This window comes from Balaenoptera ricei, chromosome 3, assembly GCF_028023285.1.
Source record: "Balaenoptera ricei isolate mBalRic1 chromosome 3, mBalRic1.hap2, whole genome shotgun sequence".
NCBI lineage: Eukaryota > Metazoa > Chordata > Mammalia > Artiodactyla > Balaenopteridae > Balaenoptera > Balaenoptera ricei.
In genome coordinates, this window is record NC_082641.1 from 174,628,927 (window position 1) to 174,644,190 (window position 15,264).

Here is a 15,264-nt window from a genome sequence, read left to right on the forward strand (position 1 = left end):
TTATGGTGATTATAGTGATTGCTAGCCAGAGGGCAGAAAGAGCATCCCCCGGGAGGAAGTCCGAGGCCCTCAGCCTCAGTCCCGTGTCCTCTCCTCCACTGACCCCCTCAGTTTCCCCAGCCCAGCCTCGAGGGCGCAAAGGCGGCCGGGGGACCCGCGCCCCCTCCGGCCGGCAGGGGCAGCACGGAGCGGCCCGGGACACCCGGAAGGGCCCCGCCCCCGGCCCCGCCCAGCCCGGGCTGCCCAGAACCGGGAGGCGGCGGCGGCGGCTGCCACGGCGGGGACGGTGCGCGCGGCTGCAGCGGCGGGGCCGGCGGCTGGACGCGCGGAGCGCCATGGCGGCAGCCGAGCGTCGCGCCTTCGCGCACAAGATCAACAGGTAGTGCGGCCGCCGGGCCCCCTCCCGGGCCGCCCCCACGTGTCCGAGCCCCGCCCCGGGGCGGCCCGGCCCTCCCTCGCCTGGGCGCCCCCCATTCAAGCCCCTTCCGCCTTGGCCAGCTCCGGCCCGCTTCCTCCGGCCGGGGGCGCAGGCGTGGGGAGGTGGGGAGGGCGGTGGGGGTTCCGGGCTGGGGGTCGCGGTGGGGCTGCGGGCGCGGTGGTGGCTGAGGTCCTCCCTTGGAACCGGTGGGACGCGTGGGGGCGTGCCCGGGGGGCCTTCCTGGAGGAGGCGGCGCGGGGAAAGCGCTGCCCGGCGCCCTCCGCACCTCCTACCCATCTCCTGGCCCTTCCCCCGGCCCCGAAGCTCCCCAAGCGTGGAGTTGAGGGGCTCTTTCTGTCCCATCCTCTGGGCCTGGTGTGGGGCAGGGACGCATCAGACGCCGAGATTTGGGAACAGGGATGGTGCTCCTGGCGGCCTTTGAACCCCCTCGGGAAGTTTCCCGTGATCTTCTCCCCGCGAGGGTCCCGTGCCCAGCTGTCTGGGGGGCAGGGGACAGCTGTGAATGTCCCCCCGCCCCCAGCCCTGCTTCAGGCTCTCCCATCACCGGCTGGACGCGCTGGAGATGGATGGTGATTGAATGGAAGGAGTGGGGGCGGGGGACAGAACCAGCTGGTGGGCAGACGGGGGGAGGGGACAGGCGCCAGGCGCTGGGGGATCCATTTCCGTGGCCACTGGAGATTGTAAGAGATTGGCCAGGGAGGGGGATGTCAGACTCTCTGGGCCTGAAGAGCCTTTCACCCATTCGGGTCTTTGCCTCCAATAGTGGGTTCAGAATCTGCTGGAGGTGGGGTGGGGGGTGTGTTTCTCTCGCAGTGGGGGGGTGGGGGCGGGCAGGGACCTCCCCTGATCACCCCCAGGTGAAAGAGTCAGCCCTGCCCTGACGGAGACACAAGAAAAGATCCCACCCTTGGGGGCAGATACAGTGGGGGAGGCAGAGGAGAAGCAGGATAAAGTAGATTATATGTTAGTGGTAAGTGGTATCAGGACATACAAGGCAGAGAAGGGAGATGGAGAATGTGAGGACTATTTGAGTTCTGGGAGGCGGGTCAGGAAGGCCTGGAGGAGAAGGTGGCATTTAAACAAAGATCTGATGGAGGTGAGGGAGGGGTCCATGCCCAGATATGGGGGAAGAGCAGTCCAAACACAGGGAAGGGCAAGTGCCAAGGCCCAGGGGCAGGAGCAGATGTTCACAGAGCATCTGAGGAAGCCAATCAAGCTGGAGCAGAGTGAGGAGGGGGGCAGTGGGAGCGGGTTGTGCAGGGCTTGTGGGTTGTGGGGAGGAGTTTAACTTTTACCCTGAGTGAGGTGGGGGCCATGAAGAGTTTGGAACAGAGGAGGGACGTTGTGCCCTGGTGTCTGGGGCATAGTGGTTGGGCAATTTTTACGTTCTCTTATCTCTGTGTCTGAATCGTTCCTCCCTCTTGGACCTTTGGTGTTTCTGAGCTTGGGGAGGTTATTGCCGTCTGTTTTTTTGCCTCTCAGTTCCTATGTCCTTGGGTCCTGGAGTCCACTCAAGTGAGAAAGAGAGGCCCTGGGTTTCATCCTGGGGAATGGATACTCTATGGAGTTCAGGGTAAGAAAAGCAGAGAAAGATCCTGGGGCCTCAGTGAACCACAAGCAAATGGCTCAAGTCTTCCAGCCACCCTCTGACAAGGTCTCCTGAGCAGACTAGTGGGCACCCAGGTATCTACATGCTCAGACCTAGGCCTGTATTCATCTGCTTGTTCATTCAATTATTCATTCCACAAATGCCATATTAATCTAAATATTAGACAGTCCCCCAGTTTCCTAATGAACAGGTTCATTTAAAACAAAGATTTGGGGGGCAACTTAAAAATACAAACTCGGGAATTCCCTGGTGGTCCAGTGGTTAGGACTCGGCGCTTTCACTGCAGGGGCCCGGGTTCGATCCCTGGTCAGGAAACTGAGATCCTGCAAGCCGCGAGGCATGGCCAAAAGGAACAACAATAAACAAACTCTTATGAATGTACACAACATGCACAAATATTATTGTATACAACATAATGTTCTTTTTTTTTTTTCACTTGTACTCTTTAAAATAAAGTCCAATCTGGAATGGTGATAATGACCAGCACTTTTTTGTTTTTTGGCTGCGTGGCTTGGCTTGGCTTGGCTTGCAGGATCTTAGCTCCCCGACCAGGGATCGAACCCCTGCCCCCTGCAGTGGAAGCCTGGAGTCCTAACCACTGGACCGCCAGGGAATTCCCATGACCAGCACTTCTAATGTGCTTATCGCATGCTGGTCCCCATCTGAGATGTCACTAATTGTCACCAGAGCCCGTTGACATTGGTATAACTATTGAAACCAAAACCCAAAGTGGTTAGGTCACTCTCAAGGGTCTCTCGGGGGGAAGTGAGCCCAAGAGTGTGTGGCTCCAGAGTTGAGAACAGTCTTGGAAACCGTGCCTCTTCCTGCCCTCTCCTATCCGCAAGGATGTCCATTCATTCTTCCCAGGCTTCTGAGAGCAGTGTCTTTATTTTGCCCCTCAGTTGTCTGATGTGGGGCAGTTTGCATTTCTCATTTAAAGAAATGATTTGTTGGAGGGATGGGAGCACAAGACGACATACATTGACGAAATTCCAAAAGTACCTGTGAGATTTCAAGGAAATATCTTCCTCCCACTCCTGTCCCCAAATATATTTGCAGACGTGAGCTTATGCATAGGTGATTATTTTTTACCTTTAAAAAAGTTGTAGCAGATGACATGTATACAGAAAAATGCTAAGTTTAAGGAGTAATCATGAAACAAATGCCAGGGGGAAAGTCACTTGGATCAAGACGGGCTGTCTTGGGAATTCCCTGGCTGTCCAGTGGTTAGGACTCTGCGCTTCCACTGCTTGGGGCACAGGTTCAATCCCTGGTCAGGGAACTAAGATCCTGCATGCTGTGTGATGCCGCCAAAAAAAAAAAAAAAAGACGGGGGCCGTCTCTACCTTCCCAAGCCTCCACACTCCAGCAGGCCCCCCTCAAGGTCTGCACTTGATTCTGCCCCTCAGGGAATGGCTATGCTGATGGCAGCTACTATTTCCTCCTCACTTACATTATGGTTTCTCCATCCAAGTTGGCTTCCTATCTGCAGTGGGTTGGCTTTGTCTGTTTAGAACATCTCATAAATGGAACCACACGGGATGTCAAGTCCTATATGGCAGTGTAATGTCGGCAGCGTCTGTGCTGCCGCCTGTAGTCTGGTTCATCCTTTTTCATTGCTGTGTACTATTCCCCCTGCTTCTTGTGCGTTCTCCATCTTTGGTCAAGGAACTTGTGAGTTGTTTCCCTTTGAGGCTGTCATGATCAGGGCTGCCATGAACATTCTCGGCCATGTATTTCCTCCTGAGTATCTACGCCTCAGAGTGGAATTGCTGGATTGGCATATTTTCAACTCTGCCTGTAAATTTACAGATGGTTTTCCAAAGGGGTTCCCCCAGCAGCAGATGAGGGTTCCCATTGCTCCGCATCCTTGCTGGCACTCATATTATTTGCCTTTAAATTTTTCTGTCAGTCCAGGAGGGGTAGGGTGGGATATGAGGAGGAATCTCTTTATGGTTTTATATTTACTCATTTTCTTCCCTCACTTTTTGCAGAAGTGGGAACACAGCATCAAGGCTTAAGCCATTCTTGTTTCTGGTTTTGTCATCCTCCTCCCCTGTGAGGGTAGTCCTCTGTTAATCTGGCCAGCCCTGGGCGGGGGTGGGGTACACAGTCTCACATGAATTCCCAACGCTGCCACTGCTTCATCTCTCCCCTCTGAGCATCTCTTCAGTATCACATAGGGTTGTGGAGTTTTCACCTTAGAAGGATTTATCTCACCAATAGCTATACCCCACCACCTGATCTTTGCAGTTTCCATCATTGAATGCTGAGATCCCTTCCTGAGAAAACCCACTAAATTCAGCTCAGCATTTTGCCTCCCTTTTTGAAATGTGGTCCACGGGAACATCTGAAGCAGATCTGATGTGGGAGTGAGAAAGAGAGAGGGGTTGGCGATGACTCCCAGGTGTGGGTCCCAAGCATCCAAGAGGGTAGGGCTGCCCTTAGACAGAGAGGATGGTGGGAGGGCAGGTTATGGTCATGGGGCAGATTTGAGGATCTGTTGGTGTTTAGATGGTGTTGAAGCCTCCAGACTGGATGGGACCGCTCTTGGGAGTAGGGAGCGGGTGAGTGTGGACAGGGAAGGGGCAGGTTCTGGAGCCCCTGTTCTTGGCCCTGCTCCCCATCATGGAATGCCTAGCACTAAAGGACTTTGACCTCCAGCCGACCAGGGTTCAATTCTGGGCACTGCTGCATTCTGCTGTGTGACCCTGGGTGCCTCACGACCCCTCTCTGAGCCTCACTCACCTTTGGTATACAAAGCAGGGTCAGAAATTCTAGTTTCCCAGGATGCTCTGTGAGGCAACGTGGTGACAGCTAGCTTTAACTGAGCACTTACTGTGTGCCAGGCCCTACACTCAGAACAGCTCAATGAGTCGTGGGTACTGTCCCGAGCCCAGAGGTCCAGAGAAAAGATGTCATTCACCCATGCTCGCCCAGCTCCAAGTGCAGAGCTCTGTGACTCAGTAAACTGGCTCCCGTGACCACACCGTTGTGGACCAAGCCTTTTCCCACTTTGGGGGCCTCACTCTAAGGCCCATGACAAAATGAAGCTGGAGGCTCAGCCCTCCCCACACCCCTCCCTGCTCTGGGGCAGCAGCTGCAGAACAGCTGGGACCAGGGCACAGACAGGTTCCCTGATACAGCATCTTTCGTAAATCACCCCCCGTCCTCCTCTGTGTGCCCATGCTTCCAGAGGAAGTGGCCTGGACTTGGGGAATTTGAGGACAAATCCCTAATTTTTTTTTTTTTACCCCCCTGCACCGCCTGGCTTGCGGGATCTTAGTTCCCCAACCAGGGACTGAAGCTGTGCCCTCAGCAGTGAAAGCGCGGAGTCCTAACCACTGGACCGCCAGGGAATTCCACAAATCCCTAATTTTTAACATCCTTTGAATTTCCTACAAGCTTCTCTTCCCTTCCCCGCTTCCCCACACCCCCCGTCCAATAGAAGCAAGACTCTGAGACCGTTGACAGAGAAAAGAAATAGAATCCAGGGACAGAGAAGGAATGAGGCTGGGGTCTCAAATTGGAGGCCCCACGTTGGATCAGGGTCGTGGTCAAGTTTTTTTTGACCCACACGGATTTGAATTCAGAGGCTTACAGACAGGACTGAAGCTCCTAATTATCCCCACTCCACACCTGTCTTTCCTGGGCCCACCTCACACATCCATTGCATTGGACGCTTGTGGGCCACATTTGCAATCCTCAACATAGCACTTTATGGGGCACAACTTTTTATTTTTATTTTTTAAAAAATGTTTATTTATTTATTTATTTGGCTGCTCTGGATCTTAGTTGCGGCATGTGGGGTCTTTAGTTGCGGCATGTGGGGTCTTTAGTTGCGGCATGTGGGATCTAGTTCCCTGACCAGGGATCGAACCCGGGCCCTCTGCACTGGGGACACGGAGTCTTAGCCACTGTGCCACCAGGGAAGTCCCAGGGGCACAACTTTTTATAAGAAAATTTCCAAGCCTAAGAGAAAAGAGGGAAGCAGGAGCGATTGAGGCCTGAACCTCTCAGCCGTTGCCTTCTTGATTTTAAGAGAGACTGAGGCCCAGAAAGGTTGTTCCACCTGTCCAAAGCCACACAGCTAAAAGATAAGGGGCTTCCCCCAACTTACAGTAGATTTACGCAAGAGGGAGATTGGAAGGGATTCACTCATTCCATCAAAAAAACATTTATTGATGGGAATTCCCTGGCAGACCAATGGTTACGTCTTGGCGCTTTCACTGCCGTAGGCTCGAGTGTGATCCCTGGTCGAGGAACTAAGATTCCACGAGACATGTGGCACAGCCAAAAAAAAAAAAAAATTATTGAGCATCTACTATGTGTGGGATCCAGTCCTGGGACCTCCACAGGGACAACACAGTCCTAGTCTTGTTTTCACAGAGACCCCAGGGAGCAGGGATTTCCAGGCCTAGAGAACAGAGCCCAGCCTCAGAGCCTTTGCACTCGCTGTTCCCTCTGCCTGGCACACTCTTCCCCCAGATAATTGCGTGGCTTCCTCTCCTTCCCAGCTCAGCTGAAGGAACTGAGAGCTTGGGGAATCCCTGCCCCTAGAGGGTTTGTTCGAAATTCCCATGCTGGCCCCCCCACCGTGGGTCTTGCCCCTTCACCCTCATCCTCTGGGACTCTGAAGGTCAGGGTAGATGCAGGCGGCCCACGAAGGCCACGGCACTGACCTTGGTGGCTGGGTTGTGCTCTCTGAGAGTCATGCTGGCCTCTTACACACAGCCGGCCTCAGTCTCAGACTCGCTGAGAAGGTGGGTGTATGGCATGCCCGCTGAATGCCAGGCCCCCTGCTCAGCTCCACTGGTCTGTGAGAGCAGGGCAGCTACAGATGGGTAAACTGAGGTTCAGAGGCAGGAGTGACTTGTCCAGCAAGGGTGGAACGGTTCTCACATTCCTGATGAGGGGCAGGGGCCAGGGTAGGCAGAGGTCCTCCAGATGAGGAAGTGGAGGCCTCTCTCCAGACCTGGAAGCCAGTCCTGGTGGGTCAGGACTCAGACCCCGGGGGCCAGGGGGAAGAAGGAAGCGCAGGAATCAGTGGCCCTCAGGCCCTGCCCAGCAGCAGCCCTCTATCTGTGCTCGCAGGAGGAAAGGGGACCATGTATCTGCCACAGCCTTGGGGCCCACACGCTGAGACCTGTGCATCCTGAAGCCTGGGTTCTCTTGGCCCGGGGCCTGATTTTTTTTTTCTTTCCATAGCCTGGATTTTCCTCTCATGGAATGAGTTTGTCGGCCCTGAAGCCCCGGTTCCCAGGGCCCCGCTGCCCAAGTGCTCCTGCCCCCAACTACCCCCTTCCCGTCCCCACAGGACAGTGGCTGCTGAGGTGCGGAAGCAGGTGTCCCGGGAACGCAGTGGCTCTCCCCACTCCAGCAGGCGCTGCAGCAGCTCCCTGGGGGTGAGTGTGTGGGAGCCCCCCCCCCCCCGCTGCTGTGGGCAAGCTGAGGCTGGGAGGGACCCAGCTGTGACAGGGAAGGGGGTCCCTGTCCTGGCCCAGCACTGTCCCCATTCCTGTCCCCAGTGAGCGGGAGCGGGAGCGGGAGGGTGGTGGACCCCCCTCTCTGCAGGGAGCAGCCCTGTGGGTGGGGGGGGAGAAGTCCCAGCCTGCTGTGGCCCACGCCTCCTGCTGTCTGGACCACCCAGCTGGGGATGGTGGGGACGGCGGTCTGGGGGATGGGAGGTGCTTCTGGCTGCAGTGGGGAGGGGTGGGGCTCTCTCGCCCCAGGGCCTGAGGAATTGTCTCTTTCTTTGCTGCAGTCCACAAACCTTTCCTTCCACCATGAGTTTCCTGCCCCTCCAGGCACAGGGTGTGATTTCCTGCCTGGAAAGAGGGTCAGGGCCAGCCAAGCTGGGGTGGGGATGGAGTGGCTGAGGTCACCGTCCTCCAGGGCCCCTCCAGCTCCAACACCCTCCATGGCTCCCACCGCCCTCTTGTTTGTTCAAGGCCAGCCCAAGTCCACACACCCTCCAGTCCCCCGGGGCACGGGTCACAGCCACTTTGCTCTAACTCAGGTCCCACTGACTGAAGTCATTGAGCCCCTGGACTTTGAGGATGTGCTCCTGAGCCGGCCACCAGATGCAGAGCCCGGGCCACTCCGGGACCTGGTCGAGTTTCCAGCTGATGACCTGGAGCTGCTGCTGCAGCCCCGGGAATGCCGCACCACGGAGCCTGGGATCCCCGAGGATGGGTGGGTTCAGCCCCACACCCTCCCTGTCTGTAACTCCACCTGCCTCTGTGCCCCCCATGAATACCCCCTTTCCCACCAAGCTCCCAACAGCCCTGAGTTCAACTGTTGGCTCCGCTGTGTGACCTTGGGCAAGTCCCCTTCCCTCTCTGAGCCTCTACCTCTGCGTCTCTGAAACAGACAGAAGGACAGGCCCCACCTCACAGGCCACTGGAAAGATTAACACTGGGCCCTGCCTCTGTTTACCCTGATTGTATTTTGTGCAGAAAGCTGGATGCCCAGGTGAGGGCTGCTGTGGAGATGTACACGGAGGACTGGATCATCGCCCACAGGAGGTGGGTCTGGCTCGGGGGCAGCTCAGGGTAGAGAGGCCAGGTCCGAGCCCAGAAGAGCCCATTGTCTGCTGCCGGTCCTCCTGTTTATCCACCCACCGTCCCTTTAAGGGTAGCCAGACTTCTCCGGCGGAGCATAGGGAGGGTGGATGGCCTTGCAGGCATCACCTGGGCCTGGGAGGTGTGTCAGCACATCCCGGAGCCCTGGGGAGCCCTCGGGAGCCCTCATTCCTGATACCCACCAAGCCCTGCCTCCTCCTAGGTACCAGCACCTGAGTGCAGCATACAGCCCCATCACCATAGAGACGCAGCGAGAGAGGCAGAAGGGCCTCACCCGCCAGGTCTTCGAGCAGGACGCTTCTGGGGATGAGAGGTCCAGCCCGGAGGACTCGGTGAGGGAGCCCTGGGTAGGGGTCAGTATAAGCGTATGTACATGCATGGGCTGCGGCCCCAGCTCTCAAACGCATATGATGGGAAATGACCCGAACAGCCTTGAACCCAAAAGGAAATGTATCAGCCCTGTAAGTGAAAAGTTAAGGGTAACGATTATAAGCATTTATTAAGGGCTTAGTGTATACGAAATGTTTTATACTTGTCCTTATCTTTCATCCTGTGAGACCGGGCAACACCCATTTTACAGATAAAAACACTGAGGGGAGTTCCCTTGTGGTCTAGTGGTTAGGATTCGGAGCTTTCACTGCTGTGGCCTGGGTTCAGTCCCTGGTTGAGTCTTGAGCCTGTATTTTGTCAACCAATATTTATTGAGTGCCTACTTTTACCAATAATAATCATGTCAAGAATTATTGTTTCCTTGTTACTATTTATAAATGTAGATGGGGAAACTGAGGCCCTTAGAGTTGGGGTCAGAGACCCAGGGTCACAGAGCTGAGCTGGGATTTGAACCAAGGTAGTCTGCTTCTGACCATAGCTGAGTCTGGGAGGTCAGGCAGGGTCCTGGGCCATTGACAGCCCCAATGAGAACTCTCCCTCCCCTGGCAACAGTGAGCAGAGTCCCAGGGAAGGCTCTCATTGGCCCAACCCAGGCATATCCTGACCTTGGAGCCAATCCCTGGGGCTGGTACCTGTTTTGTTCTGATTGGCCAGACAAGGGTCATGTGATACCCAGACTGGGAAGTAACCTCCTCACAATAGTAAAGGAGGGGGCTTCCCCAGATAGAAGGTTCTAGAAAGAGAGTCAGCAGAGCCCTCAGGTGACCCTTGTAGTGGTGACCCCAGCCCCTGGCCCTCAGCTTCCCCATCTATAGGTTGGGCATGAGGACAGTCTCACCTGAGTAGGATGGAGATGCGTTCAGCTGGTGCTCAGCGCTTGCCCATTCTCTACTGGCAGGATGACCCCCGGCACTCCTCAGGCTCCCCAGACGACACCCCACGAAGCAGTGGCGCCTCTGGCATCTTCGACCTGAGGAACTTGGCAGCCGACTCATTGCTGCCCTCACTGCTGGAGCGTGCAGCCCCGGAGGACGTGGACCGGCGCAATGAGGCCCTGCGGCGGCAACACCGGCCCCGTGCCCTGCTCGCCCTCTACCCGGCGCCCGACGAGGTGGGTGCCCACTAGCCTGCACAGGCCCTGAGGTCAATACACATCCAACTGACATGTATCCCAGTATATGATCCCAGCAAGATTTCCTGGGTGCCTACTGTATACCCTGCAATGTATACTTTAATTCAATGGCTTCTGTTGGGTGCCTACTATGTACCCCTATATTTTTCCACCCAGCATTTATTGGGCACCTACTATATAGTGCTATATTTACTCAACCAATATTTATTGTATGCCTACTGTATAGTCTTTTCTTTAATCAAACAGCATATAATCAATGAGTATTGAGCACCTACTGTATATGCCTATATTTATCCACCCAGCATTTATTGGGCACCTACTGTGTACCCTATTTTTCATTTGATGACTTTTTTTTTTTTTTTAAAGGTAGAGTAAGAGACTCTTTTTTTTTTTTTTTTTTTTTTAATTTATTTATTTATTTATGGCTGTGTTGGGTCCCCGCCTCTGTGCAAGGGCCCTCTCCAGCCGCGGCAAGTGGGGGCCACTCCTCATCGCAGTGCGCAGGCCTCTCACTATCACGGCCTCTCCCGTTGCGGAGCACAGGCTCCAGACGCGCAGGCTCAGCAACTGTGGCTCACGGGCCCAGTCGCTCCGTGGCATGTGGGATCCTCCCAGACCAGGGCTCGAACCCGTGTCCCCCGCACCGGCAGGCAGACTCTCAACCACTGCGCCACCAGGGAAGCCCCATTTGATGACTTTTATTATATATACCCCTATATTTATCCATTCAGCATTTATTGGGCACCTACTGTGTACCCTATATTTTTATTCAATGACCTTTATTTATTATACCTACCCTTATATTTATCCACCCAGCATTTATTGGGCATTTACCGTATATTCATATTTATTCAGTCAATGTTAACTGTGTGCCTACTGTATAGTCTTCTATTTAATTAAACAGCATTTGAGCAACTAATATTTGTTGAGCACCTACCATGTGTACCTATATTTATCCAACTAACTTTTATTAGGCACCTAGTATATACATCTGTGTTTTAATTCAGCCATTTATTGAGTGCTTGCTGTATACCCCAATATTTTATTCAACTAGTACTTATTGGGTGTCTAGTACATGTCTCTATATATGTCCAGTCAGCATTAATCAAATACTTTCTGTATATGTCTATGTTTACTCAACCACTTTTTAGTAGGTACCTACTACATACCTCTGTGTTTATCCAGCCAAGATGTTTGAGTGCCAGTTATATAGCAGGCACTGGGGATACAGCCACGAACAAGATAGAGCCAGTCCTTGCTCTCTGAGTTCACAGCCTGGTGGAGGAGAGATACCAGGAAATGACAACCCAGAATAGTGCCATGATGAGGTGTGTGTCATTGTCCCTCACATGGCCCTCAGTGTCCCAGCCACGTGGCCCATTGCAACAGGGCCTGTTGAGCATCTGGAACATCAAGTGCCTCTGAGTGAGGGAAGGCTTCCTGGAGGAAGTGCCAGCTAAGGTGCGACCTGACGATGAGCAGGTATCGGCCAGGCAAGGAGGAAGGGAGAAGAAGGGCATTCCAGGCAGCGGAAACAGCATGTGCAAAGGCTCAGAGGCAGGGGACTGAAAGAAGTTTAGTCAGGCTGCAGGTAGAGCTGGTCTCAGGCCACACATTCCAAGCCCTTCCTGGAGGATGTGTTCCCAGCTGCCCCTTCGGCTCTTGGCAGGATGAGGCCGTGGAACGCTGCAGCCGCCCGGAGCCACCCCGAGAGCACTTCGGACAGAGGATCCTGGTCAAGTGTCTGTCGCTTAAGTGAGTGTGCTGACCCGTCCCTCCCTTCAGACATGGGAGGGGACCGTGTGGCTTACGGTGTGGCACACACTCGGCGCTCACTACTCGAGCCATGCCATCACTGTGTGCAGCCCTGAGACCTATGAGGACGCCCGTGGGCTCTCAGGCTGGAAAATAAGACTCCCTTTTTCATTATTCAAAACCGCCAATCCTAAGCTCCAGTTGTGTGTCAGGCTCAGTTCTCAGCCCTCCATGTGTATTAACACTGACCTTCACCACAACGTGCGATGTGGGTGCAGGTGGGAAACCGAGGCACACGGTGGTATAAAGTCATTGTGCCCAAGATCACGAGTTGTGAGGCCAGAGTCTGGCCCTCGCCCAGTCTGCTGCTAGGACCCAGGCTAGAGGGGGCGCTGGTGACCCTGGGCCTGGCTTCCAGCTGCCCAAGGCCCCCTCCACATCGCCCCCTGGGAGCAGCCAGCGTTCGTGGGAATGGAGCTGAACAGGATGTGGCCTTGGACCTGAGCCCGGCCCTGCCCCTCCCCGACTCTGAGTTCCTGCCTGGATGGGGGCAGGAAAGGGAGGTCCCATCTGGCCTGAGGCCCGGGTGGGCTTCCTGCCTCAAGCACATGGGCTGGGAACCGGCTCTCTGAGCTCATCCAGTCATTCAACAAACACTCATTGAGCGTCTACTGTATGCAAGGCCGTGTAACTGCGGGATGACCACATAGGGCTCTCTAGGTGGGGGATACAGCACAAACAGAGGCCAGGAGATGTCTGGAGAGAGGAAAATTGAGGCCAAGAAGTGGGCGGGACGGGGCCACGCAGGGCAGTGAGAAGCCTCAAATTTTAAGTTTTTTTTTTTTATTCTTGCTACCTTCTTTTTTTAAAAAACATTTATTTATTTATTGGGCTGCATCAGGTCTTAGTTGCAGCATGTGGGATCTTCTTTGCAGCATGCAGGATCTTCGTTGCGGCATGCGGGATCTTTCATTGTGGCGCACGGGTTCTTAGTTGTGGCTCACAGGTTCTAAGTTGCGGCATGCAGGCTCTCTAATTGTGGCGCGGGCTCAGTAGTTGTGGCGCGTGGGCTTAGTTGCCCCGCGGCATGTGGGATCTTAGTTCCCCGACCAGGGATTGAACCTACGTCCCCTACATTGGAAGGTGGATTCTTAACCACTGGACCACCAGGGAAGTACCAAATTTTAAGTTTTAAGATGTTTCCTTAGGAGGCACGTGGATGATGAGTAGAAATGAGCAGGGCAGAGTAAGACAGGGAGGCGGTTATGGGGGCTGTTTAGGCGAGCGAAGATGGGACTCAGCCCAGGATGGCAGAAGCCATAGAGGACACCTCAGGGAGGGGAGGCAGGGAGGCCCAGGAGTCGAGAATTTCAAGATGGGACTGCGGGAGGATTGATGTGCCAAAAGCTACCTCCGTGCCAACCGAACAAGGGCCATGGATTCAGCTGGAGGGGCTCTGTGTGAGTTACTTACTGAGGGAGGAAGGGGGGGGGCAGAAATCTCTTGGTGCCTCAGTTTCCCCTTTGGCAAAATGGGACAGGTCTTTCCTACAAGCCCTTAAATGGTGCTTCTCTGTGACCTAGTGGGAAACAGATGCCCCCCGCCCCCACAAGGCACCAAGGCTGGGCTGGACCTCAAGAGGGAGTGGGGTGTATGGAGGAGGGAGTGTCAAGGTCATCCTCTGCCAGAGAACCCCCGTTTACTGCAGGTTCGAGATAGAAATCGAGCCCATCTTTGGCATCTTGGCCCTGTACGATGTGCGGGAGAAAAAGAAGGTAGGAACCCCTTTCTTCCCTTTCCTCCCAGTCCTCCTCCTCCTCCTCGCTGCAGGGTAGTGGGCTTCCTGGAAGTGGTGGCCCAGCTGCCTCTTGTGCCCCCAGATCTCGGAGAACTTCTACTTTGACCTGAACTCAGACTCCATGAAGGGCCTACTGCGGGCCCATGGCACCCATCCTGCCATCTCCACCCTGGCCCGCTCTGCCATCTTCTCCGTGACCTATCCCTCGCCCGACATCTTCTTGGTCATCAAGGTACCCACTGGGGCTGGCAAAGGGGTGATAATGGTGAAGGCTGCAGGCGAGGTCCCCACTCTCATGAAAGAAGACAGACATGTCACTAAGAAGGGTGATCAGGGCTGTCATGGGGGAAGTACAGGCAGCTGGGTGAGAGCCCAGAGGAAGCTTCTGACCCAACCCAGGTGGGGAGAAATCACCAAGGGCTTCCTTGGAGAGGTTACAGCTCAGCCGACACCCATGAGTGGGCAGCCTGGGGAGAAATGGCATCCCGGCACATGTGGGTGGATGTTTAAAATTTTTTTTAGTTGAGAGTTTTTCAGTTTATTAGGGAAAGAAAGACCTAGTTGGCACATTCGTTTGGGATTTTCTTTTTCCAGAAGTGAGCTCAAATTTCCTTCCCCAAAACATTCAATTAGGTTACGCTAATGACATTAATTGAACACCTTAAGGCAGGCACTGCTCCCAGTCGGTCAGGCTTCACAGGGATTCTGGTCTTTGGTCTTCACAGCAGCCCCGGGAGGTGGGAGTTGCCATGGGGCCCATTTTACAGTTGGGGAAACTGAGGCACAGAACTGGTAAGGAATGTGCTCAAGGTCCCATAGCCCCTGAGTGGTCAGGATTGGAGTCCAGGCTCAGAGCCATGCTTGGTGTGGACTCTGTTTATACTAACAAAGAAAGGTGTAAATGTGGGGGGAAAAAATGGAGTCTTGGGTTTGGGGCCAGGTTTAAAAAGGTGGGGAGGGTGTAGCTGGTTGCCCAGGCTGAGAGCTAGCACTCAATCCCAAGGACAGTGGGAGCCATGGGCGGTGTTGGAACGAGAGCCCTAGCCGGATGGAACGGAATGTATGGGAGGCTGTGAGGGTCAGGGAAGTTGGGGGTGGCTTGGGGAAGTTGGAGTCCCAGCAGTGCCTCACTGGCCTTGCCTGCCCCTCAGCTGGAGAAGGTGCTGCAGCAGGGGGACATCAGCGAGTGCTGCGAGCCCTACATGGTGATGAAGGAGGTGGACACAGCCAAGGTAAGTGTGGGAGGCTGGGCCAGGTGGTGGAAGGGTCCCCAGGCAGGGCAGATCCTGGGTTCAGAGGGCCTGGGGCACTGAGCTTGTGGGGTGTGTTTGCGGCGTCTCCCCGCAGAACAAAGAGAAGCTAGAGAAGCTGCGCCTGGCGGCTGAGCAGTTCTGCACCCGTCTGGGCCGCTACCGCATGCCCTTCGCCTGGACGGCGGTGCACCTGGCCAACATTGTGAGCAGCGCGGGCCAGTCGGACCGGGACTCGGACTCGGAGGGCGGTGAGGAGGCGGGGCCGACGGGCCAGGGGCGGAGCTACCGGGGATGGGGAGGGGCG

At 55.1% G+C, this 15,264-nt stretch overlaps 1 protein-coding gene across 14 annotated transcripts in view; it reads left to right on the plus strand.

Moving 5' to 3' along the window:
* Positions 1 to 281: 281 nt before the first annotated feature.
* The window catches only part of DOCK6 (dedicator of cytokinesis 6), a 42,602-nt gene continuing 27,619 nt past the window's right edge, over positions 282 to 15,264 (plus strand). For 12 of the 14 annotated variants that reach the window (XR_009502534.1, XR_009502535.1, XR_009502533.1 and 9 more), the window contains exons 1-11: positions 282 to 379; positions 7,366 to 7,453; positions 8,068 to 8,243; positions 8,507 to 8,575; positions 8,835 to 8,964; positions 9,921 to 10,133; positions 11,824 to 11,909; positions 13,618 to 13,684; positions 13,790 to 13,939; positions 14,859 to 14,939; positions 15,055 to 15,208. Coding sequence is in view for 10 of the 14 variants with exons in the window: in XM_059918373.1 (XP_059774356.1) it covers positions 336 to 379; positions 7,366 to 7,453; positions 8,068 to 8,243; positions 8,507 to 8,575; positions 8,835 to 8,964; positions 9,921 to 10,133; positions 11,824 to 11,909; positions 13,618 to 13,684; positions 13,790 to 13,939; positions 14,859 to 14,939; positions 15,055 to 15,208 (1,258 nt within the window). In the remaining 4 variants the exon portion in view is untranslated. The other 2 variants (XM_059918379.1, XM_059918380.1) reach the window with 2 other exon arrangements.